Source organism: Odocoileus virginianus, chromosome 8, assembly GCF_023699985.2.
Source record: "Odocoileus virginianus isolate 20LAN1187 ecotype Illinois chromosome 8, Ovbor_1.2, whole genome shotgun sequence".
NCBI lineage: Eukaryota > Metazoa > Chordata > Mammalia > Artiodactyla > Cervidae > Odocoileus > Odocoileus virginianus.
Window position 1 is genome coordinate 37,475,076 of NC_069681.1, and position 25,997 is coordinate 37,501,072.

At 42.7% G+C, this 25,997-nt stretch overlaps 1 protein-coding gene across 1 annotated transcript in view; it reads left to right on the forward strand.

Annotated features, from left to right (window-relative positions):
• Nucleotides 1-25,997, forward strand: part of LOC110142410 (ATP-binding cassette sub-family C member 4-like) — a 176,119-nt gene that overhangs the window by 62,963 nt on the left and 87,159 nt on the right. Inside the window, 8 exon segments of the mRNA XM_070471513.1 lie at nucleotides 5,620-5,714; nucleotides 5,938-6,024; nucleotides 13,361-13,457; nucleotides 15,959-16,014; nucleotides 16,016-16,127; nucleotides 17,449-17,589; nucleotides 18,396-18,433; nucleotides 18,831-18,925. Coding sequence (XP_070327614.1) covers nucleotides 5,620-5,714; nucleotides 5,938-6,024; nucleotides 13,361-13,457; nucleotides 15,959-16,014; nucleotides 16,016-16,127; nucleotides 17,449-17,589; nucleotides 18,396-18,433; nucleotides 18,831-18,925 — 721 coding nt within the window.

Sequence of the window (25,997 nt, forward strand, 5' to 3'; positions counted from 1 at the left end):
GAAGAAGATCCAGTATGAATTCATAATTAACCCTTTCTGGTTAAAGTATCAAGGTAGCAGGCATGAGCTGGATTTTTTTAAATGGTGTTTATAATGTGGTGATCCAGTGGTTAAAACTCCATGCTCCCAATGCAGAAGGCATAGGTTCGATCTTTGATCAAAAGCTAAGATCCTACATGCCACAGGTGCAACCAAAAATTTAAAAACATTTTAAGAGCAAATATATGGACTTCTTGGGTGGCTCAGATGGTAAAGGATCTGCCTGCAGTGTGGGAGACCTGGGTTCAATCCCTGGGTCCAAAAGATCCCTGGAGAAGGGAATGGAACCCATTCCAGTATTTTTGCCTGGAGAATTCCATGGACAGAGGAGCCTTGCCTGCTATAGTCCATAGGGGTCAAAAGAGTCGGACACAACTGAGCGACTAATGCTACACTACAAATGCTGTGTAAGAAAAGGGGGAAGCAAATGTAAACAGAACAGCAGCTCCCATTCAGAGTCTACATGCAAATCATTTTCTCTCTCTCACACATGTGTGCATACACACATAAGAAGGTATGTAAGTTATTCTTTATGAGTGTCCTCGATGTTAAATTCCTCATTTTTGGCTGGCAAAGCTGAAGCTTGGGGATGAAACAGCCGTCCTTAACATTTGGAGCTCAAGTTCAGATCTGTTTCTGCACAACTCTAGACTCCATGCTTGTCCTCGGTGCTGTGCTGGCTTGAGGACATTTAAAAGAAAGAACTTTTTAAAAAGCAGGTGATGGATGAAGGTGGGAGGTGGGAGGTGGGATGTGGAAAAACAAATCTCAGGCATTTCCTCTTTACCTTAATCATGTCCAGCTCCTGATGCCCACATCAGACTCCAAAGACCCAGGCCAGGTGTGAGGGTTTCTCTCATGACCTTGCCTTTCTGGTGAAGCTCAGCCCTGTCTTTCTCTCCCACATTTGAGCATCTCTGGAGAAGAGCGGCTGTGGGACAGTGGCTAGCATTCAGCATTTTCCTCAGGGGCCATCGTTCTCCCTGGGGGGTGATGCTTTGCTGCAGCCACATGGCGTGACTGGACCAGTAACGTGGACTGTGTTCTGAGGCTTCCCTCACCCTGGACCATCCATGCAGCAGATTCTGTGAGAAGGGGCCCTGCAAGACTGGGCTGCACAGCAATTCTTCTGTATGTGATGAGACAAATATTTACAGAGATGGACTGCTCTCCTGTGTGCATGGTTAGGACAGAGTTGGGGCCCCTCGTGCCCATTCTGTCCTTGGCAGGAAGGGAGGCCTAGGGCAGAAGAGTGACTGAGAGGGGAGTCCTGGACCTGGCTGTGTCATTTGCCTGCTATCACTTTGAACACGTCCTGTTACCTGCCTGAGGTTTCCACAGCAAAATGAGGACACTGGCTCAGCAGTCTTCCAAGAGGTTTTGCTGCTGCTCTGAAATGCCCTCTATGACTGATTAGCAAGTAGCAAGAGGTTAGCAAGGTCTTTGCAGCACTTGGGAAACATTTAATGAGTTAAGAGAGCCTCTGCTTATCTCCTTTTGGAATCCACGTGTCGGTGGATGGACATAAGACGGTCACAGATAGTAGAGGTGTCTAGAGTTATTTTGGGCTTCCTCGGTGGCTCAGTGGTAATCTGCTTGCAATGCAGGATCCCTGGGTCGGGACGATCCCCTGGAGGGCATGGCAACCCCCTCCAGTACTCTTGCCTGGAGAGCTCCATGCACAGAGGAGCCTGGCGGGCTGCAGTCCATGTGATCGCACAGTCAGACACGGAAGTGAGTAAGCAGCAGCCGCGGCAGCAGAGCTGTCTTGGCCTGAAGATACAGAGACCCCGCGTGTAGTGGGAAAGGTTGGCCGTCAGAGAAAAATGGTCCCAGATGGTAGCTCCAGGTGTTTGCCTCAGTTTCTCCTCTTATTAAATGGGGGAGGGGTGGGATTACCCTAAAGGCTGCAGGCCACGCCTGTGAAATGCAAACAAGTCTGGGTTTCAGTTAATGGTAGCAACTGTTACTGACATAGCCTTTTTCTCTTCATTCTTCCATACTTAAATGCATATAAATATTATACAGATTTCTCCTTACAGTTCTCCCTATGCTCACATCTGCCTAATCTTGGAGGAAAAAATAGTTTAAAAAAGCGAAATTTTTTGTGTTACATTAAACTAGATCTAATTGAAGTAAACCTTTAAGTTCATTGAGCTGAAAACTTTTCTGTAATAAAATAGGGAGATATGAAGTAATCACATTGAGAATATCAATTTAGACTGATGAGATAACTCCAAGGTCCAGGAGTCAGCAGGCTCAAGGATTGAGTCTCAGTTTCTCCGTTTACTAGGAGTGTGATCAGTCACCAATAGCAAGTTATCAATTCTTGTCCTTTTTTCCATTTATGGAGGGTTTTCCTACACTTTAGATTCTCACAGCATCCTTGAGTTTAGTGACTCTTGTTTCTGAAGCACATTCTGTAGAAGACGAAAGTGAGACTTAGGAGATCAAAGGATTTGTTTATCATGGAGACCCCGGTGTGCCACTTGCTTCCTCCCCAAATTTGCTAAAGTAAAGACAAAGAAATGAGTGCTGCTTGTCTATGCCAGGGTCTGTCCAGTGATCATTACAGGCAGTCTAAAATTTCTAATATAATAACTGTGTCACTTAAACTTGATTGTTATCTTGTGGTTTTGGGGATGTTCTTGTCATTTTTTTTATTTCCCCAGGTATTCTGGGGAAAATAAACAGATTTGTCTATTTGTTTCTTAAATAGTATTCAAATAAAACTTATGATAGATTCCCCAAATCTCAAATCAAAGCTTCATATCCTTAACTTTGAGTATTTTCTGCTTCCATGGGCAAGCGTCTACTTGGTTTAGCTGATCTGCTCCCTGTTCCTTGAGTACACTGTTTCCCTTTAGTTTTTCCTGTCCAGCCTGCTTTTTTTTTTGCTCCTTTTCCTTGTATACTTCTTGTCTGTCACTGTATGACTGGTCTTAAGTATCACTGTGAAGACGCCAGTCAGGTCTTATTCCTTCTGTGGAAGTGGGAAGCTGATATTATGTTTAGCAAATTGGAAATTTAAGACACACTCATTCCCTGATAAAACAAGTCCTGTGCCTTCACCACCCTGGCCACTAGCTTTCACACCTGCGTCTCTAGCACAGACCTTCACACTTGCATGTCCAGTTGCACCGTGATATCACCATGATATCATCTCACCTTGTCCACAAGGGAAGTCTCCTAAACCAACATCCACCATCTTCCCCAACTCAGTGAATGGAGGCCCTGCCCTTCCCCTTCCTCATCTCAGACACCACAGTCTCCTCTTCTCTTACAGCCTGCTCCCATCTGGTCAGCAGGTCTTACAGACTCCACCTTCCAAGTGTGTCTGGAGTGTGGCCCTTTCGCTCCATTCCTGCTGCTCCCACTCTGGTCCTGACCACCATCATCTCTCCCCTGGATTATTCCAGTTGCCTCCTCACTTGCAGTCACCCTCACCCATTCCCCTTTACTGCCTGTTTTCCACAAAGCATAGAAGTGATTCTTTAAAAAACCTCAGACCAGGTCAGTCCTCCCTTCTCCCCCTTCCCCTGTTACTGGAGTGACCCCAGGCTCCTCCTGCTCTGTCTCCGCCCTCACTCCCCTCATTCTCACTCAGCTCTCCTGCTTCCTTGTTCTGAACCTCTTGGGCATCTCCCCGTGGCCCCTGCACTTGCCCTTCCCTCTGTGAGGAGCAGCCTCTCCAGGTCTGCCTGAGCCCCTCCCCCAGATCTGCTCACACCCACTCTGAGCAGAGCCCTCCCCCCACTGTGGACTCACTTCCCTCCTTCACTCTCCATCCCCCTGAGCCGGCTTGCTTTTCCTTCCTGTCCTCAGTACTTGCTCTCAGGTTAATTTCTTATATCATCCATCTCCCACCATGGAAAGAAACTCTGGGACTTTGTTTCTTTGTGGCTGAATTCTTCCTGCCCTGAATAATGCCTGGTGTATAGGTTGATCTTCAATAAATGTGAAAACAGTCAAATGCATAAATGCTGTGAAAAACTACAGAATGAAAACAAATGAGAAACCAAAGAGGTTTTTGTTGTTGTTGTTCAAGGTTATAGTTTAGTCACTATGAAACATTCCCGTTGCTCTTGATCAAATACTTGTATGAAGAACTTGTACTAAAGGATTAGGAGGATGGGAATTCCCTGGTGGTTCAGTGGTTAGGGCTCCATGGTTTCATGGCTGAGATTGTGGGTTCAATCCCTAGTCAGAGAACTAAGATCCCACAGGCTACATGTTTTGGCTAAAAAAAAAAAAATAAAAAAAATAGGATGAGAGGAAAGTGAAAGTCGCTCATTCATGTCTGACTCTTTGCAACCCCATGGACTATATAGTCCATGGAATTCTCCAGGCCAGAATACTGGAATGGGTAGCCTTTCCCTTCTCCAGGGGATCTTCCCAACCTAGGGATCAAACCCAGGTCTCCTGCATTGCAAAGGGATTCTTTACCAGCTGAGCCACAAGGGAAGCCCAAGAATACTGGAGTGGGTAGCCTATCCCTTCTCCAGGGGATCTTCTCAACCCAGAAATTGAACTGGGGACTCCTGATTGCAGGTGGATTCTTTACCAACTGAGTTAAGAGAGGAGAACACATTTTTTTTCATTTATTTTTATTAATTGGAGGCTAATTACTTTACAATATTGTAGTGGTTTTTGCCATACATTGACATGAATCAGCCATGGATCCACATGTATTCCCCATCCCGATCCACCCTCCCACCTCCCTTCCCATCCCATCCCTCTAGGTCTTCCCAGTGCACCAGCCCTGAGCACTTGTCTCATGCATCCAACCTGGGCTGGTAATCTGTTTCACCCTTGATAATATATATGTTTCAATGCTATTCTCTCAGAACATCCCACCCTCACCTTATCCCACAGGGTCCAAAAGTCTGTTTTGTACATCTGTGTGTCTTTTTCTGTCTTGCATATAAGGTTATCATTACCATCTTTTTAAATTCCATATATCTGCATTAGTATATTGTATTGGTCTTTATCTTTCTGGCTTACTTCACTCTGTATAATGGGCTCCAGTTTCATCCATCTCATTAGAACTGATTCAAATGAATTCTTTTTAATGGCTGAGTAATATTCCATTGTGTATATGTACCACAGCTTCCTTATCTATTCCTCTGCTGATGGACATCTAGGTTGCTTCCATGTCTTGGCTATTATAAACAGTGCTGCGATGAACATTGGGGTACACGTGTCTCTTTCAGATCTGGTTTCATTGGTGTGTATGCCCAGGAGTGGGATTGCTGGGCCATATGGCAGTTCTATTTCCAGTTTTTTAAGGAATCTCCACACTGTTCTCCATAGTGGCTGTACTATTTTGCATTCCCACCAACAGTGTAAGAGGGATCCCTTTTCTCCACACCCTCTCCAGCATTTATTGCTTGTAGACTTTTGGATAGCAGCCATCCTGACTGGCATGTAATGGTACCTCATTGTGGTTTTGATTTGCATTTCTCTGATAATGAGTGATGTTGAGCATCTTTTCATGTTTGTTAGTCATCTCTATGTCTTCTTTGGAGAGGAGAACACATTTTAAATCTTATTCTCTTTCCCTTTTCTATCTCCACACAGGATTTACAGCTTCTGGAGGATGGAGATCAAACTGTGATAGGAGAAAGAGGAACCCCGCTGAGTGAAGGACAGAAAGCCCGGGTCAGCCTCGCCAGGTAAATGGGGTTTCAGTTGCCATCCTGCCCCTCCTCCTCTGTGGCTCCTAGTGGATGTGAGCACACAGACCCTGCTCACTGGGTGGGCCTGTGTGAAGCAGGGTCTTGGTTCTTTCCATGGACTCTTGGAATGAACATGGAGTTACTGGACACCATCATGATTCAGAGATGAGACCCAAGCAGTGTGACGTGTCCTCTCCTGACGTCTCTCTATGTTTTCTAGAGCCGTGTATCAGGATGCAGACATTTACCTCCTGGACGATCCATTCAGTGCAGTGGACGTAGGAGTCAGCAGGCACTTGTTTGAACAGTGAGTTTGCTCCTGTGTTTCTATCATCTCTGCTTTCAGGAACCCTACAGAGATGAGGGCAGAGAGCTCAGGAAAGTCTTTGTGCTTGGGGAGACTCAGCTCACTCTGCCCTGATGCCCCTTCCTCCCCTCCCTTCCCTCCTCAGAAGATCCATCCTAGAGAAATCTTGCATCATGATGAGATCAAGAAAGGACAATATAGCAGGTGTTCCAGTGTCTGGAGACCAGTGAGGCCCATGCTTCAGGGAATGAGGGATAGGTGGCAGATTTCCCCCTGTGAATTGCAGTTGATGGATCCAGACCCCAGGAATAAGAAAGATGATATACGGTTTTTAAGTCAGAGAACAGGACTTGGTAACCTGGTACTTGGCTGGCAGTTCTTTACCACCATCCTTTTTTTTAAAAATTTTTTTAAATTTATTTTTAATTGAAGGATAATTGCTTTACAGTATTTTGTGGTTTTTCTGTCATATATCAACAAGAATCAGCCATAGTTAATCCATGTCCCCATTCTCCCAAACCTCCCTCCCATCTCCCACCCCATTTACCCTCTGTCACTGAGCCCCTGTTTGAGTTCCTTGAGTCATAAACAAATTCACACTGGCTGTCTATTTTACGCTTGGTTATGTCAGTTTCCTTGCTACTCTCTCCATACATCTCACCCTCTTCTTCCTTCCCTCACCCCCGCGTCCTTAGGTCTTTTCTATATGTCTGTTTATCTGTTGCTGCCCTGAATATAAATTCATCAGTACCATCTTTTTAGATTCCCTATATATGTGTCAGTATATGATATTTATATTTCTCTTTCTGACTTACTTCACTCTGCATAATAGGCTCTAGGTTCATCCATCTCATTAGAACTGACTCAAATGCATTCTTTTTTATGGCTTAGTAGTATTCCATTGTATATATGTACCACAGCTTCTTTATCCCTTAATCTGTCAATCCTCCATCATTTTTTTTAAGGCACATGAGAAGCAAAGTTTTCAGTACTGACTGGAAAGACCCTTGGTTTATGCTTACTACTCTGTAGATTTGAAAATACTTAGTAAAGTAAAAATAATTTATTTTACATCAGAGTCTGTTCTCTAGGTCTATAAATCCGTTTTTGTTTTGTAGATAGTTTCATTTTTGCAATATTTTATATTTAAATCCGTTTTTGTTTTGTAGATGGTTTCATTTTTGCAATATTTTATATTACACATATGAGTGATATCATACGATATTTGTCTTTCTCTTTCTGACTTACTTCACTTAGTATGATAATCTCCAGGTCCAACCATGTTTCTGAAAATGGCGTTCGTTCCTGCTTTTTTTATCCATTCACCTGTCAGTTGACATTTAGGTTGTTCCCATGTCTTGGGTGTTGTGAATAGTGCTTTTACGAGCATAGGGGTACATGTGTCTTTTTGTGGTTTTGTCTGGATATATGCCCAGGAGTGAGATTGCTAGATTATAAGGTAATTCTATTTTTAACTTGCTGAGAAACCTCCAAACTATTCCCATACCAACAGTGTAGGAAAGCTTTATTTCCTTTGTATCCTTTCTAGCCATTGTTATTTTAATGCTGGCCATTCTGACTGGTATGAGGTGGTACATCACTGTAGTTTTGATTTGCATTTCTCTAATAATTCATAATGTTGAACATCTTTTCATGTGCCTATTGACCATCTATATATATATATATCCTTTGGAGAAATGTCTATTTAGCTCTTCTGCTAATTTTTCAATTGGGTTGTTTGTTTTGTTTTTGTTATTGAATTGTATGAAATGTTTGCATATTTTGCAGATTACCCCCTTGTCAGTTGCATCATTTGGAAGTATTTTCTCCCATTCCGTATGTTATCTTTTTGTTTTCTGATGGTTTTCTTTGCTGTGCAAAAGCTTGTACATTTGATTAGGTCCCATTTGTTTATTTTGCTTTATTACTATTGCCTTGGGAGACTAACCTAAGAAAGCGTAGATATTATCTATGTCAGAGAATATTTTACCTGTGTTCTCTTCTAGGAGTTTTATGGTGTCATGTTTTAAGTTTAAGTTGCTAAGTCATTTTGAGTTTATATCTGTGGGTGATGGGGGGTGTGTTCTAACCTCACTGATTTCCAGGCTTGTGTCTCTGCCCTTATGTCTTGGTTTCCTCGTCGTCTAAGCACACCAGTCAGATTAGATTAGGCCCGGAGTAATTAAGGGTAACAATTACTCCTTTAAAGTCCCTTCATGAAATTCTAAGGTACTAATGGCTAAGATGTCAACAAGTGAATTTCGAGGGGACAGGACTGATTTACAGCAGGTCCAGAATAACAAAGTAGAAACTTAAGCAGAGTCAGCAGATGTGTGAGGAGCTCTGACCTCTGGACACGAGGAGCTGGGATTCTACATCCACTGAACAGGGGTTGTCAGACTTTGATGGAACCTGCCCGTCTGAAAGACGTGCTTAGTGCTGGACTGATGAAAGAGTTGTGGAGATGGATATTGGTGATAGCTGCACAACAATGTGAATGTCCTTAACACCACTGAACTGTATGCTTAAAATGGCAGAAATGGTAAATTTCATGTCAGGTGTATTTTACCACGGGCTTTCCCTGGTAGCTCAGTGGTAAAGAATCCACCTGCCCAGCGGGAGATGCAGGTTGGATTCCTGGGTTGGGAAGATCCCCTGGTGAAGGAAATGGCAGCCCACTCAAGTATTCTTGCTTGGAGAATCCCATGGACAGAGGAGTTGGGTGGGCTACAGTCTATGGGGTCACAAAGAGTCAGCAATAACTTAGGGACTGAACAACATCAACAACATATTTTACCACAATTAAAAGAAAAAAAAACCTGCGCAGTAGAATCGAATCTTTCAGAACCCGAGGTAGCAGCGGAGCTGACACATAGCATGGCCTCCAGCTCTCTGATCTGGCCACCCTCTCTCACCCTCTCTTGATCCTGACTGGATGAATTTTCCCTTAGAGAAGTGCCTTGTGACTTGTCATGAGTTCAGTGACTGGCGCTAGTGCTGTGACAGGGATTACCCGCCCCCACCCTTCTGGCATCATGATAGCTCAGGCTCCCTCTTCCCAGGACCCTGACCTGAACCTACAAATGTCTGTCACCCCATCTTATGTGAGGCTGCACAAGTTCCCCATCATTTCCTGAAAAGTTTCTGCTGGCCATTGCATCTGTGTCACGGGGAGGGGAGAGGGAGGCATTCTGATTGCTGAGAACAGTGTGCTGATCACAGTAGTTCTCCCAAGTTTACCCACATCACCAGCACCCCTCATCCTTGTCACAGGTCTTTGCTCCCACAACCCCACATTCTGGTCTCTTCCCAGTTGCACCCCCACACATGTTAAGATGCAGCGCACACCTCGGGCTTGGTGATCTGTTTCACCCTTTAGTCTGTGCTGGTTTGTGAGCCTTTTTCTCTTGGAAAGAATGCCCACCGCATTCTCGGAACCTGGCGGCCTGATGCTCAGCCAGGGTCCACAAGTCGTCTATGACATCTGAGTCACTTCATTTTACTGTTTTTCTCACCCTAGTTGTATATCTGTACCCTCTTTCACTAAATTCCGCAAAAATGTGCAATAATGCCCAGCCATTCCCCACGTCTCTGGGTCATTACACACGAGAAAGCAGATCTTGAATTAGAGTACCCTGACCCCAACTGTGATGCAGCAGTTATAAGCCAGGCATTGTCAGCAACCCGAGCGATGCCATCTCAGAGATGATGAGGAAGCTGTGGTACATATACACCATGGAATATTACTCAGCCATTAAAAAGAATTCATTTGAATCAGTTCTAATGAGATGGATGAAACTGGAGCCCGTTATACAGAGCGAAGTAAGCCAGAAAGATAAAGACCATTACAGTATACTAACACATATATATGGACTTTAGAAAGATGGTAACGATAGCCAAGTTCTTTTTCGAACACAGGAAGTATTTGTAAAGTTTTCTTAAACATTTTGGGTTTAATGACTCTGGATGTACATTTGATGGAAGCAACCTTGTTTAGATTATTGCTTGCTAATCACAGCCACATTCTCTAGGGAAACTTAGCATGAAGGCAGTTTATGAAATCACTCAGTAGCAAGGGGAGAATGTTCTCTAGTTAGAAAGTTGGATGGAATAATATGCTATGAGTGATGGTGGACATGTCGAATCTTAGTAATGGGGTTATTGTTCAGTCGCTCAGCCATGTCCAATTCTTTGCGACCCCATGAACTGCAGCTCGCCAGGGTGTATGTTGTATTAGTCATGGGGAGTGTTTTGTATTAAAAGTGAATGAATCACACTCTATTTGCTGTTAACAGTTTCTTTCAGTTGTGAATATACATCCAAGTTTAATAAGGTTCTGTGAATTTACACCTATATGTTGCAGACATTATGTGGGTTCTATCACCTACAGAAGGTTAGTCGCCTTAGGGAAACTGATGCAGTGTTACCTGTGTCTCGCTTGGATTTTAACATGTTTCAGCCCCACCTCACCAGACCCCTGCATCCTGTGTCATCAGGTCTTTGGGTCTGTCCTGATCAGACTCCCACATTGCTGTTTACACAGCTCACCCTCCTTCTCCAGCCCTTCAGAGACCCCCCACCAACCATGTTAAAGATGCAGCGCCAGGTCCTCAGAGAACAGGCTTCTTTGCCGTCTGTTCCCATCAGCCTTTCCAGCTGTGCTGGCTTTGTGGGAGCCCTTTCTCACCTCTCCCTGGAGAAGGGAATGGCTGCCCACTCCAGCATTCTTGCCTGGAGAATCCCATGGACAGAGGAACCTGGATGGCTACAGTCCATGGGGTCGCAAAGAGTCCGACATGACTCAGCAACTGACACTTTCATTTTCACTTTTTTCTCACCCCTGTCAGTCTGTATGTTCTGGTCCCTCTGTCCCCAAGCCAGGGAACAGTGTGCCAGGGCACAGAAAGAAGGTGAAAAATGGGCCCTGCCATTCCCCCTGCTCCTCCAGGGGGTACCTCTGCCCCCTGTCTTCCCACAGCCCACAGAGGGCTGCACTTGACCATTTATGAGTACCCTCTGAACCCCCATAAGCTGTGAATGCAGGAAGATACCTCAGCCCGGCTTGTTCAGTCTCAGGACCCCTGCACCTGCTGTGTCTTCTTCCAAGGATGTTTCCCCAGAGAGTCTCAGGGCTCCCATGCCTCCCCATCTAAGACAGCAGCCCCCCTTTCTTTTCCTTCACAGCACATGTCATGGCCTAAAAGGGCATTTTCTATACTCGTTCTGTATGTCCCCATTTACATGGTATATAGTGTTGTCTCCTGTGTATCCTTGGCATGTAGGACAGTGCCTGGCTCCTCAACAAACCTCTGCTGACCGAATGAATGAAGGTGGGGACTCTATCTTTTTTGTCTTTTTGGTACAAAAAGACACATCCCTGTACCATTGGATGTGTCCACTCTTAACACAGCCCATTATAGAATTATACATGGTATATACTTCCTGGTGTACTTCCAGACGGGTGCACTTCCATACTTCTAGACTTCCCTGGTTGCTCAGATGGTTAAGTGTCTGCCTACAATGTGGGAGACCTAGGTTCGATGCCTAGGTCAGGAAGATCCCCTGGAGAAGGAAATGGCAACCCACTCCAGTACTCTTGCCTGGAAAATCCCATGGATGGAGGATCCTGGTAGGCTAGAGTCCATGGGGTCGCAAAGAGTTGGACATGACTGAGCGACTTCACTTTCATATGGTTATTATAAGATTAACCCAGCCCTTACATAGGAATAACAATTAAACAACTGGCTGTTGAATCAATCATTTTCATGGCATGACTTGGAAATCTTTACTCTAAAAACTTGGAAAGTAGAGTGATTGGGAGAAATAGCATTATATTTAGTTAATTAGTTTTTATGTATTTATTTGACTGCATCAGATCCTAGTTGCAGCACACCGGATCTTCTTGCTTCATGTGGGATCTTCCGTTGCAACATACAACCTCTCCAGCTGTGATGCACAGGCTCAGGCACTCTGAGACATGTGGGATCTTAGTCCCCCTACGGGGCTGCCAGGGGTCTAACCTGTGTCCCCTTCATTGGCACATGGATCCCCAACTGCTGTATCACCTGGGAAGTCCCCTAAAAAGCGTCTGAAGTTTAGTCACTTGTCTGATGTCGTCAGGCTCATGAGAGGGACTGAGATGCAGTCTGCTGCCTCCAGACTCTCCGTCTGACTCACTCACAGGCTGAGCTCTGGCCCAGGTCCCTGAGATTTGCTCTGCGAGGGGCTCAGGCTCCCAGAGTACCTGCCTGGAGCCCTGCCCGTGGTCACTGGGGCCCTGGACCCACCCACTCGCTTTCTTGGAGGGACTATAGATCCTCTGGGGTGAGACTGGGGCTGAGTTCCTAGGGGTCTGCCTTTAAAATGTAGGAGCAGTCTGAGGGGTTACTATGAAAAAAAAAAAAAAAAAAACACTGAGGTTTGAATTCTGAGGAGGTCTTGGCTAAGAAAATTGTGTATCCTTTGAGCCTTGGCTGATTTTTCACTCTGATTGGGACTGTTTGGACTCTCATCTTTCATTTTCACATTCAGAAAGTTTTCAGTGCAAGTAAAAAAAAAAATTACTTCCTGGATGGGACTGGCACCACTTCCTGGGGGTCTGCCTTTAAAATGCAGCAGCAGTTTTTTTATTGTAGAAAAGAAATTAAAGTTGCCGTTGGAAGATTCCTGCTGTAATTTGGATTCCATTGTTTCATTTTCATGTTTGGAAGGTGTTCAGTCCTAGTGAAAAAAGGCTTGCTTCCTGAATGGGACTGGGAATGTTGTAGAGACTGATGGAAGCCACACTGGCATTAATTTTCTGTCTAGTACTATTTTGAAAGAAGTGTCTAGAAAATGCACTGTCAAAAGTTACCAAGAATCTATTTTTTTTTGTTGCAATATGTATATCATTAATCATGAGTAATCACCTAGAAAACTGCCTAAGAAAAATGTACACATTTTCATATGACATAGATTCCTCTTTTCCATTCCTGCATAGAGATAAAAGTGTTTTAGTTCAGTCATGTTTAGGAATTTCAGTATTGGTTGTTTTTCTTTATGAAACATATAAATGGGTTAAGCTGAGTTTTAGGCAAAAAAGCCTTAGCTGTTAGTGCCTTCACAAGATTGCTTTTTAGAATTTTTTAGTGTAACTGTTCTTTAAAGTTTGCTGCTGATGACTGTGAGGACCTAGTCAGATTAATTGATTTATGTTTATTCAATTTGTATTATTGATTTGGTATTTAAACTACAGATCTTTGCTGTGTTGTCTTTGTTTCATGTTTACAAAATATATTTCCAATTTGGAGCAGCCCCATTAATATGCTTGTGTATACTGTACATTTTACATTTGTAGGTGTATCTGTCAAGCCTTGAGGGAGAAGATCACAATCTTAGTGACTCATCAGTGGCAATACCTAAAAGCTGCAAGTTGGATCATGATATTGAAAGGTGTAAGTAATTTCTAGACGCCTGTGGAGCTTGCTAGCACTCAGGTGTGCTGAAAGCCAGGCCTCTCAGCAGGTCACTCTCTCCTTGGGTTCTCTCTCCTCTCCTCCCTCAGTTTTACAGCTTCTTCTTCTCAAAGGTGGTGTTCATGCCTTTGACGATGAATCCAAAGACCTGTAGAAATGTCACTACTATTCTCTAAGCCACATAAACCCTAAAGTGTATAAAAGTGCTACCACAGGGTTACTGAGTCATCACTGTTCCTGTGAAATTTGTTAAGGATAATGATGCTATTTTATACAGAACTTTTTGTTTTCCCCTTCCAGGATTTAAGTCAAAGTATATTATTTGCAAATTAGAGATACTAAAACCTGTTTGTATCTGCGGGATTGTCATACAGTTTGCTAAAGAGCATCTTCCATTAACACCAGAAGTGAGGCTGGGTATCTGAGCACCCAGGTCAGAGACACCCACTCTGCTGGTGTCCCCAGTTGCTGGTCTCACTGTCTCTTTCCACGCCTGATATGTGTGGGAGCCTGTGCAGCAGGACAATAAAGCTCTGCTTTATGGGGCTCCTGTTCTTATGGGGACAAATGTGACAAAGAGAGAGGGTGGAGCTGACATCCTGGCTGCCTGCTTAAAGAGCTGGTGCCTCACGTGGCCTGAGTGACATGAAGGTGGGGGCCATGCAATCCCCTTTCATAGGCGGGTCTGAGGCAGGGGGTCCTAAGGAAGGAGCTGACCCAGCAGGTTGGAGGAATGCATGAAGACTCTGGAGAGAGTGAGCAGTGGGATGTGGAGGGAGCTGGTCTCTGAGCAGTGGGCCGTGGGTGGAAGTGGGATGGAAGTGTTGGACAGTCCAGACCAGAGGAGTGATGTGGTCTGATGTGGGTTTTAAAAGATTCCTTACTATTCATCTGGTCCCATTTACAGAAGGGAGAGGATGGCTGTCCTTTTGAAATTGTCAGTACTTGCTTGCAGAGTACAGTAGCAACCTTTGTACTCACTAGTCATTTCCTTGTGCATCTTACAGATGTAAAGTGGAAAGTGGTAATTTCATTTTAAAAGATACATGAATTTTGCCTCCCAAGTGAAATAACACAATATATAGTGAATAATTTTCCAGTTCTGTGGTGTCAGATGGTACCCAAAGTCTTCACTGAGTTTCTTCCAGGGGTCACCTCAGGGGATAGGGTGAGAGAGGGTCCAGCGAGGGTCCTGGGCCATCTTTTTCCACCTGACTTGTCTTAACCAGAGCTGCTCTCATTTTATGAATTTTTAATTTTAGGATTTTTTATAATATTTTGTTTGCCACTGACTAAATCAGCCGAGTCTTGTTTCATGGGGTGAGAAAATTGTGAAAATATCTGCAAATTATTTTATATGACTTTGTAAGGGAGGGAAACTGTGCAAGGATGGGTCACATGTGTTCAAAGAAAATAATTAGATTGGCTGTAGCATAAACAGAGGCCTGATTTGGGGAAGCCTCGTTGGCTGCTTGTGGTTGGTTGTTCCTAGGTTTTTTTCTTGGATCTGGGTGCACTGACTGTGGCTTAGATTTTGGTTTGCTGGCTGCCAAGGCATTAGCACCACCCCAATCTCATGGCTTCCTTGTTTAGTTGCTTCAACAGGTGGAATATTGAATTTTCAGTTGGGAACTTCCTGCATTTGTGGGGAAGCTATAAAATACTGTGAAGATGCAGCACCTGGGTTCTCTGTCCAGGGCTGGTTCCTACATGTCCTGTCCCAGCTAAGCATAAGATACTATGAAAATGACAGTGGTCAGTGAAGTTTTGATGAATGACTGTTACCTATGTAGTTGTGTCAGTATTTTTCTTTCCTGGAATATCCTCCCCAATTAATTTTTTAAAAAATTCTGCTTCTCACATGAGGCGTCTCTCAGTTCCCATGTCTAAAAAGACTGAGCTGATCCTTCCACCAGCCTCTGTACTTCTTGCTTCCCTAAGTGCTGACGGTAGTTATGTCAGTGGCCTCCATTCTTAACACACGATCACACATTTCTTTCATATTCCTCAGAACCTAACACAGGGTTTAGCAGAGAATAAAATGTTCTGTTCTGTGTAGAGTTGAACTGCATTAGATTTGTCAACCACAATGTCAGACCCAAGGATCATTTCCTTAGGGAAATCATAATTTATGACCAGTTAACTTTAGTTGATTAGTGTTCAGATTATGTTACTAGTATCTAATGCAAATATATTCCTCTCACAGCATTGAAACATGTATATTATCTAGGGTGAAACAGATAACCAGCCCAGGTTGGGTACATGAGACAAGTGCTCGGGCCTGGTGCACTGGGAAGACCCAGAGGGATCGGGTGGAGAGGGAGGTGGGAGGGGGGACTGGGATGGGGAATACATGTAAATCCATGGCTAATTCATTTCAATGTATAACAAAAACTACTGTAATGATGTAAAGTAATTAGCCTCCAACTAATAAAAATAAATGGAAAAAAAATATATTCCTCTCAAATTCTTTATTTTAGGGCAAAATAGTACAATGTGGGACTTATATTGAGCTCCTGAAATCTGGGGTAGATTTTGAGTTTCCTTTTAAAGAGGAATGAGGAAGAACCATCTCCAGATCTGGAATCTTCTGCCCTGAAGAATCAGTCCAGACCCTTGATGAGAGGTGCTGCCCCAGAGCTCCAAGATGTGAGTTTCTCATCCCTCAACATGCTGCTGTATGTCTGCTCTTGGTAGACTCATGGACCTTCAGTCTGTTCCACTGGTGACATCTTCATTTGTCCTAAAGTAGACCCTAAGATTCCAAGGCCCTGTTCCATGGAACTGGTAGAGTTAGAAGAGCATGAAGGGAGCAAGCCTGCTTGTGGTTCCCCTTTGGGTGTAGGATGGAGGATCTTATGGAGACCAGGAGTGGGTGCACTGCTGTGACTTCCTGGGTATATGTGACTCACAATGATCTGTGAACTCTTTCACTTACCATAGTTACATCCTACTCACTGTGGTGGCCCCCAGCTTCCCTTATGCATCCATAGGCTTAATGTGAAGACCCCTTAGACTGAGTCCTGATGTTGCCACATTAAATCAGCTACTTTTCCTATATGTTGGAATGTTCTAGCACTGCAGGTGACTGATGGTAGTATTTTGCCTCATCATCAGATGGTTTATGATGGATCAGAGGTAGCATGTGCAAAGAATCTGACCAACAGCAGACTTTGGACTTAGTTCCCATCTTCCTTTCTTATCCTTTAAGACTGAGAACCATGTCTAATCCACCTTTAATCCCAGTGGTCAGGACAGAGCTGAGGACATCCTGGTCTCCTGTGACTCTATAATGCATTCCAAGTCCTTCAGACAGAAATGAGGAAATGCACTAGATCTCCCTTAAAAACATACATAGGTATTCTTCAGTATCTAAACTCTGAATGATTCTGATAAGCATTTGGATTAAATCCTCAGTTTCTTAACTCAGGAATCACTCTCTGAAATTTAGGAATCAAATAGATTCAGATTATATGCTTGTCTCTTACTATCCAAACCCATTTTACTCAAATTCACTCTGTGATCTCAGTTTACTGTATTTAGCTAGTATTTTGAACCACAAGTATGCTGTATGTTTCATGTTTCTATGATTGAGTGACACAAATTATCTATAAGGATACTTAAGCTTCATATCATTTTGTGTATTATTTTGGAACAAGCTTCTGCTGGGAGTCGTGAGTGACTTTAAGCAAAACCACCATACAGTGAATGACCTTGTACAAATGATACTTTCTTATTTCTAACAGATTCTTAGGAGTGGGATGGCTGAGTCCAAGGATAAATGCACACGTGGTTTGACCAGATATTCCCACACTCCTCTCCATAGGAGATGGACCATCTTGCACTCCTACTAGTGTATGAGATGTGTCTGTCTCCCCACAGCTTTGCTGTGGGAGGCTTCATTGAACTTTTCACATTTGGGGATTCCTTATTTAAAATTTTGTCTCTCACTGTCATTTTCCTCTCCCAGACTGAGAATATAGAGGTCACACTTCCTCTTGAGGACCGTTTGGAAGGAAAAGTTGGTATTAAGACCTACAACAATTACATCACAGCCGGTGCTCAGTGGTTTATCATCATTTTCCTTATTCTAGTGAACATCGCAGCTCAGGTAAATAAGGACATTTATTTTGGTGTGTGCCACCAGCTTGGTATTTACATATTTATACTGTATTTATGTTATCATTATTTTTAATATGTATATGCAGATATTTATCTCAAAGGACTGGCTCATGCAGTTGTGGGATCTAGCTGGGTGGATGTGAAATCAGAAAGGCAGACCTGAAGGCTGGAACTTCAGGCAGGAGCGGACCCTGCTGTCTTGAGGCAGAATTTCTTCTTCCTCCAAGAAGCCTCAGGTTTTGCTCTTAGGGCCTTTGACTGACTGGATGAGGCCACCACAGTGTTGAGTGTGATCTCCTCTGCTGAAGTTCTGATGATGGATGTGAACCACACCCACAAAATACCTTCACGGCAACATCTAGACGAGTATTTGGTTGAATCACTGGACACTGGCTTGCCCAAGCTGACACAGACAGCTGACCATCACAGTACTTGTCAAATGTGTTTTTCTTGGAAAAATCAAAACATCTGCACTCTTATTACTGCATTTTGCAGTTCACTTGGGTTTGCTTTGAAATACATTATCTGTGGGGAGCAAAATAAGTGAAGCTTATTGGTGTTGTGTACATGATAGAGAACTTCCAGGGAAAAAAGAATATCTTTTAAAGATATTAACATGTAAGATGCCCTCCCCTGTCCTGTGGCCATCTGGGTTGTGGGGCTTGATGGAGACCTGAACCGGAAGGACCGCCTCCGTGTCCTGGAGCCTTCCCCTCCCCCATCCTGTGAGGGGTGGGGGGGGGGGGGTGAGGCTCAGTGACGTCAGCGTCTGAGTGACTGTGTTTCCTGCTCCAGGTCGCCTACACCCTGCAGGACTGGTGGCTTGCATACTGGTGAGTGATTCCTGGTCTGACCCAAAGTGCTGAGAAATCTACATGGAGCCTCACTTTCCCACAGTCAGGGGGAGAGATGGGGCTAGTTCAGCCTCCGCTTCTGACCCTCACATAGTTTCCCTGAGGAAAAATAAAGTTCCTGCTGGTGGAGAGTGACCCTCCCGTTGTGTCTCCCCATGTCTGACCCTCAGCAGCTTCCTCATAGATGATTTTGAGAGCTGAAGGTTGTGATTCAAATTGAATCTTTATAAGGTAGATGGATACAGAGCCTTGTGAACTGGGAGCCATTTTTCTAGCATAAAACACATTTCCCAAATTGAGTTTTGTTTTGTTTTTTTTTTTGTATTTGAATACATTCTGTTTGAAGCATAATATTTTTTTCTTTCCTGTTCCACAGGGCAAAGTTACAAAGTGACCTGTATTTTGGGGTATATGGAAAAGAAGAGATATTGGTGATGCTTGATCTGAACTGGTATTTAGAAGTCTATTCAGGTAAAGTTGAATTCTCCAGTCTATTGTATGAGAGTCTGAGGTGCTTACAAGGAGCCTGTGTGAGCATCTAGGGCTTCCAGGCATAATTCAGTAATGTCTCAACAGATTTAAGAGTTTGATTTGCATTTGCTCTATGAATTAACTAGAACAATTATTTTTAAAATCTAGAAGAAAGAAATTGAATGTATATTCTTGATTTATTGTGCACTGGATTTTGGTAGTTAAACCAGGATTGCACATTCAGAAAATCAGCCACTGTAAATACATGTTATTGTCTATTCTAATAGGTTGCTTTAGCTAAATTTTATATTGTTATATGGATGGGCAATGGGATTAGAAACAGATCCCTACTCTGTGGTTCAGATGGTTCCAATTCTGTCTGAATAAGCTCTGGCTTTTAGTGATCTTGCAGGTATGCAAACTCCCCTTCACCACACTGCTCGTCTCTTGGGCATCACTGATTACTTGAGGAGCTAAGCAGGGGGAATCCAGTGTCTGGGGATAGATTCCTTCTCTTTCTTACCTTGAGTTCACAGTGTTATCTCATCTCCAGCTGTGTGATTAATTTAACATGTGACTAATATTAACATGACTCACTGTATTCACAAGAGCTTAGAATATATACAACATTACATAGTGTTTAAAGGATGTCTTCATCTAAAATTTGAAGTATAATTTTACCCATTCATTTGTTGATGGGTCTTTAGATTGCTTCCATGTCCTGGCTATTATAAATATTTGCTACTTTTAATATTGGGGCATAATAATAAATAATAATAAACTAATAAACTAATTATAAAATAATTAATTTTTAATTATAAATAAAAGTAATAAAATAATTTTTATTGGATTCTAAATGATTGGGCTTCCCTGGTGGCTCAGATGGTAAAGAATCTGCCTACAATGCAGGAAACCTGGGTTTGATCCCTGGAGAAGGGAATGGCATCCAACTCCAGTATTCTTGCCTGCGATATCCCATGGACTGAGGAGCCTGATGGGCTATGGTCCATAGGGTTGTAAAGAGTTGGACATGACTGAAGTGACTTAGCATGCACACATAGATGATTAACAATGTTGTGATAGTTTCAGGTGGACAGCAAAGGCACTCGGGCATACATATATGTGTATTCATTCTCCTCCAGACCCCTTCCCCACCCCCCATCCAGGCTACCACATAACTGAGCAGAGTTCCCTGTGCTATACAGTAGGTTCTTGTTGGTTACCCACTTTAAATATAGAAGAGTGTACATGTTGATCCCAAACTCCCTAACTATCTCTTCCCCCTGACAACCATAATTTCATTCTCTCTCTAAGTCTGTCAGTACATTTCTGTTACATAAATACATTCATTTGTATAATTTCTTTTTAGATTCCACCTATAAGGGATGTTTTACAATATTTCTCCTTCTCTGACTTACTTCATTCAGCCTGACAACTTCTAGGTCCACCCATGTTGTGGCAAGTGGCATTATTTCATTCATTTTTATTGGCCCTGTAATAGTCCATTGTATGTATGTACCACCTCTTCTTTGTCCATTCCTGTCAATGGTTGCTTAGGTTGCTTTCACATGTTAGCTGCTGTAAACAGTGCTGCTGACATACTGTCAGCAAATTTGGAAAACTCAGCAGTGGCCACAGGACTGGAAAAGGTCAGTTTTCATTCCAATCCCTAAGAAAGGCAATCCCAAAGAATTCTCAAACTACCGCACAATTGTACTCACTCACACGCTAGTAAGGTAATGCTCAAAGTTCTCCAAGCCAGGCTTCAGCAATACATGAACCATGAACTTCCACATGTTCAAGCTGGTTTTAGAAAAGCCAGAAGGACCAGAGATCAAATTGCCAACATCTGCAGGATCATTGAAAAAGCAAGAGTTCCAGAAAAACATCTATTTCTGCTTTATTGACTATGCCAAAGCCTTTGACTGTGTGGATTACAATAAACTGTGGAAAATTCTGAAAGAGATGGGAATACCAGACCACCTGACCTGCCTCTTGAGAAACCTGTATGCAGGTCAGGAAGCAACAGTTAGAACTGGACATGGAACAACAGACTGGTTCCAAATAGGAAAGGCTGCATATTGTCACTGTGCCTATTTAACTTATATGCAGAGTACATCATGAGAAAGACTGGGCTGGATGAAGCACAAGCTGGAATCAAGATTGCCGGGAGAAATTTCAATAACTTCAGATGTGCAGATGACACCACCCTTATGGCAGAAAGTGAAGAAAAACTAAAGAGCATGTTGATGAAAGTGAAAGAGGAGAGTGAGAAACTTGGCTTCAAGCTCAACATTCAGAAAACTAAGATCATGGCCCATTCCTTCTTGGGAAATAGATGGGGAAACAGTGGCTGACTTTATTTATCTGGGCTCCAAAATCACCGCAGATGGTGACTGCAGCCATGAAATTAAGACACTTACTCCTTGGAAGGAAAATTGTGACCAACCTAGACAACATTTAAAAAGCAGAGACATTACTTTGCTAACAAAGGTCCATTTAGTCAAGGCTATGGTTTTTCCAGTGGTCATGTATGGATGTGAGTATTGGACTATAAAGAAAGCTGAGCACCAGAGAATTGAAGCTTTTGAACTATGGTGTTGGAGAAGACTCTTGAGAGTCCCTTGGACTGCAAGGAGATCCAACCAGTCTATCCTGAAGGAGATCAGTCCTGGGTGTTCATTGGAAGGACTGATGTTGAAGTTGAAACTCCAATACTTTGGACACCTGATGTGAAGAGCTAACACATCTGAAAAGACCCTGATGCTGGGAAAGGTTGAAGGCAGGAGGAGAAGGGGACGACAGAGAATGAGATGATTGTATGGCATCACTGACTCAATGTACATGGGTTTGAGTGAAGTCTGGGAGTTGGTGATGTACAGGGAGGCCTGGAGTGCTACAGCTCATGGGGTGGCAAAGATTCAGACATGACTAAGCAACTGAACTGAAACAGTGCTGCAATGAACATTGGGGAGCATATATCCTGGTATGTATCCTTTTGGACCATGTTTTTCTCTGGGTATATGTCTAGGAGTGGGACTCCTGGACTACCAGGAGTCATATGGTAGTTCTATTTTTAGTTTAAGGAACCTCCATACTGTTCTCCATAGTAGTTACAATTTACATTCCTACGTACAGTGCAAGAGGGTCCCCTTCTCTCTACAGCCTTTCCAGCATTTATTGTTTGTAGATTTTTTGCTGATGGCCATTCTAGTGTGAGGTGTTAGGTGGTACCTCATTGTAGTTTTGATCTGCATTTCTCTAATAATTAGTGATACAGAGTGTTTTTTAATGTTGGCCATCTGTATGTTTTCTTTGGAGAAATGTCTACTTACGTATTCCACTCATTTTTTGCTTGGATTGTTTGTTTTTTGATATTGAGCTGCATAAGCTGTTTGTATATTTTGAAGGTTAATCCCTTGTCAGTTGCTTAGTTTGCAGTTATTTTCTCCCATTCTGAGGATTGTCTTTTCATCTTGTTTTTGGTACCTATATATAATGAACTATTACTCAGCTACAAAAAAGAATGAAATTAGCTCATTTGTAGAGACATGGGTGGACCTAGAGTCTATCATACAGAGTAAAATAAGTCAGAAAGAAAAACAAAAAAGATGCTTATATTAACACATATATGTGAAATCAAGAAAAATGGTAGAGATGAACCTATTTGCAAGAATAGAGATGGTGATGTAGAGAACATATGTGTGGACACATGTGGGCGAGGTTTAGGAGATGAATGGGGAGATAGGATTGACATATATACACTACTATGTGTAAAGTAGATAGCTAGTGGGAACTTGCTGGATAGTACAGGGAGCTCAGTTCAGTGCTCTCTGAGGACATAGAGGGGTGGGATTGGTGAGAGGGGGAGGTCCGGGAGGAGGGGATATATGTATATATTGCTAATTTACTTCCTTGTACAGAGAGTAACACAACATTGTAAAGCAACTATACTCCAGTAAAAAAATAAATATATAAACAAAAATATCCCCACAGGAAACACTTGTATAAACTTTCTACAAAGAATGTGTTATGTAAAAATTTACTCATTGAAATTTGGTATTTATTTTGTTAATCACTTGCTAAGAAATGTAATACATTTGCTGTTTACCTTCTTAATTGGTGGACTATGGAGGCTTAAAGGAAGAAGGAAAGGATTCTGTTATATAATCATATAGGATAGTGGGCTAAGGCAAATGCTTGTTGATGGAATTCAGGAATTGGAGCAGGTTTCAGAGTTTAACACTGATGTGTCAGCTGAATGGAAAAAGAGTACTTGAAGAAATATTTATTACAAAAGTCATCACCCGTTTATTTACCGCTGTGAGTTGAAGAGATGTTCAGAGGGCTATTTTCATTTTTATATGCATCAGTTCAGTTCAGTTGCTCAGTCCTGTCTGACTGTTTGCCACCCCATGGACTGCAGTACCCTTGCCTTCCCTATTCATTACCAATTCCCAGAGTTTACTCAAACTCATGTCCATTGAGTCAGTGATGCCATCCAACCATCTCATCGTCTGTCATCCCCTTCTCCTCTTGCCTTCAATCTTTCCCAGCATCAGGGTCTTTTTCAATGAGTCAACTCTTCACATCAAGTGGCCAAAGTATTGGAATTTCACTTCCACATCAGTCCTTCTAATGAACACTACAGACTGATTTTCTGCAGGATGGACTGGTTGGATCTCTTGCTGTCCAAGGGACTCTCAAGAGTCTTCTCCAACACCACAGTTCAAAAGCTTCAATTCTTTGGTGCTCAGTTTTCTTTATAGTCCAACTCTCACATCCATACATGACCACTGGAAAAACCATAGCCTTGACTAGATGGATGTTTATTGGAAAAGTAATGTCTCTGCTTTTTAAATGCTGTCTAGGTTGGTCACAACTTTTCTTCCAAGGAGTAACCATCTTTTTATTTCATGGCTGAAGTCACCATCTGCAATGATTTTGGAGCCAAAAAAATAAAGTCAGCCACTGTTTCCACTGTTGTTCCATCTATTTGCCATGAAGTGATGGAACTGGATGCCACGATCTTTGTTCTCTGAATGTTGAGCTTTAAACCAACTTTTTCACTCCTCTCTTTCACTTTCATCAACAGGCTCTTTAGTTCTTCATTTCTGCCATGAGGGTGATGTCATCTGCACATCTGAGGTTATTGAAATTTCTCCCGGCAATCTTGATTCCAGCTTGTGCTTCATCCAGCCCAGCATTTCTTATGATGTAGTCTGCATATAAGTTAAATAGGCACAGTGACAATATATAGCCTTGACATACTCCTTTTTCTATTTGGAACCAGTCTGTTGCTGAACAATAAGACACTGGGATTCTTGGCCTCCGGAGGAGATGAATTCAATCCGGGGCCAAAGACGAGGCTGGATAGCTCAGAGCTTTTGTGTAATAAAGTTTTATTAAAGTATAAAGGAGATAGAGAAAGCTTCTGACATAGGCATCAGAAGGGGGCAAAAGAGTACCCCTTTTGCTAGTGTTAGCAATGGAGTTATATACTCTCCAATGCATCCAAAGAATGTCTGGAGGTTGTAAAGACCTCACCAGACCTACTCCCATAATTTACATTTTAAGATAACAGAGTTGGCCAGAAGGTTTAATCCAAAGATTGTCCTCAGGCAGGATACATCCTTGTAAAGACCAGACCTACTCCCATAATTTATGTTTTAACATAGCAGAATTAGCCAGAAGGTTTAATCCAAAGACTGTCCTCAGGCAGAATACATTATTGTTATATAGTCACTCACAATCTGTTAATGAAAAGAAAAGAATGTCATAAAACTTAGAATGGCACCAGATAATTCATCCCTGGCCATAAAATGATTGACTTGAATCTTGTAGAAGGGCAGATCACCAACAAATAGTTTCATTTACATAGATTAGGGGAACAATACCTGAGTAAGTAGGTTGGGCCATTTGGCAGAACCAACTTGAAGATAGTCTGGGGTACATTAACATAGCTTAAGAGAACGTTTCCATAAGAAAAAGAAATGTATTAGTTAACTCAAGGTTTGAGAGTAGTTAGCTTCAGGTGAAACCAGGTGTCAGGGTAACACAGCATTTTAAGAGAAACCTCCTTTTAAATCTGTATAGAGAAGAAAAAATATTGCTGGTTTGTTTCCTCCTGCCGCTTAAGAGAGAGAAAAATGTCTGGCACTTGCAGCCTCTTTCCTCTGTTTGGAGACCCCTGGCCTTCCTGCCTGTTACCCTCTCATCCAGTTCTAACTGTTGCTTCCTGACCTGCATACAGGTTTCTCAAGAGGCAGGTCAGGTGGTCTGGTATTCCCATCTCTTTCAGAATTTTCCACAGTTTATTGTAATCCACACAGTCAAAGGCTTTGGCATAGTCAATAAAGCAGAAATAGATGTTTTTCTGGAACTCTCTTGCTTTTTCGATGATCCATCAAATGTTGCGAGTTTGATCTCTGGTCCTTCTGGCTTTTCTAAAACCAGCTTGAACATCTGGAACTTCATGATTCACATATTGCTGAAGCCTGGCTTGGAGAATTTTGAGCATTACTTTACTAGAGTGTGAGATGAGTGCAATTGTGCGGTAGTTTGAGAATTCTTTGGGATTGCCTTTCTTTGGGATTGGAATGAAAACTGACCTTTTCCAGTCCTATGGCCACTGCTGAGTTTTCCAAATTTGCTGGCGTATTGGGTAGAGCACTTTGACAGCATCATCTTTTAGGATTTGAGATAGCCCAACTGGAATTCGATCACCTCCACTAGCTTCGTTCATAGTGATGTTTCCTAAGGCCCAGTTGACTTCACGTTCCAGGATGTCTGTCTCTAGGTGAGTGATCACACCATCATGATTATCTGGGTCATGAAGATCTTTTTTTGTATAGTTCTGTGTATTCTTGCCACCTCTTTTTAATATCTTCTGCTTCTGTTAGGTCCATACCATTTCTGTCCTTTATTGAGCCCATCTTTTCATGAAATGTCCTCTTGGTATCTCTGATTTTCTTGAAGAGATCTCTAGTCTTTCCCATTCTATTGGTTTTCTGTATTCCTTTGCACTGATCACTGAGGAAGGCTTTCTTATCTCTTCTTGCTATTCTTTGCA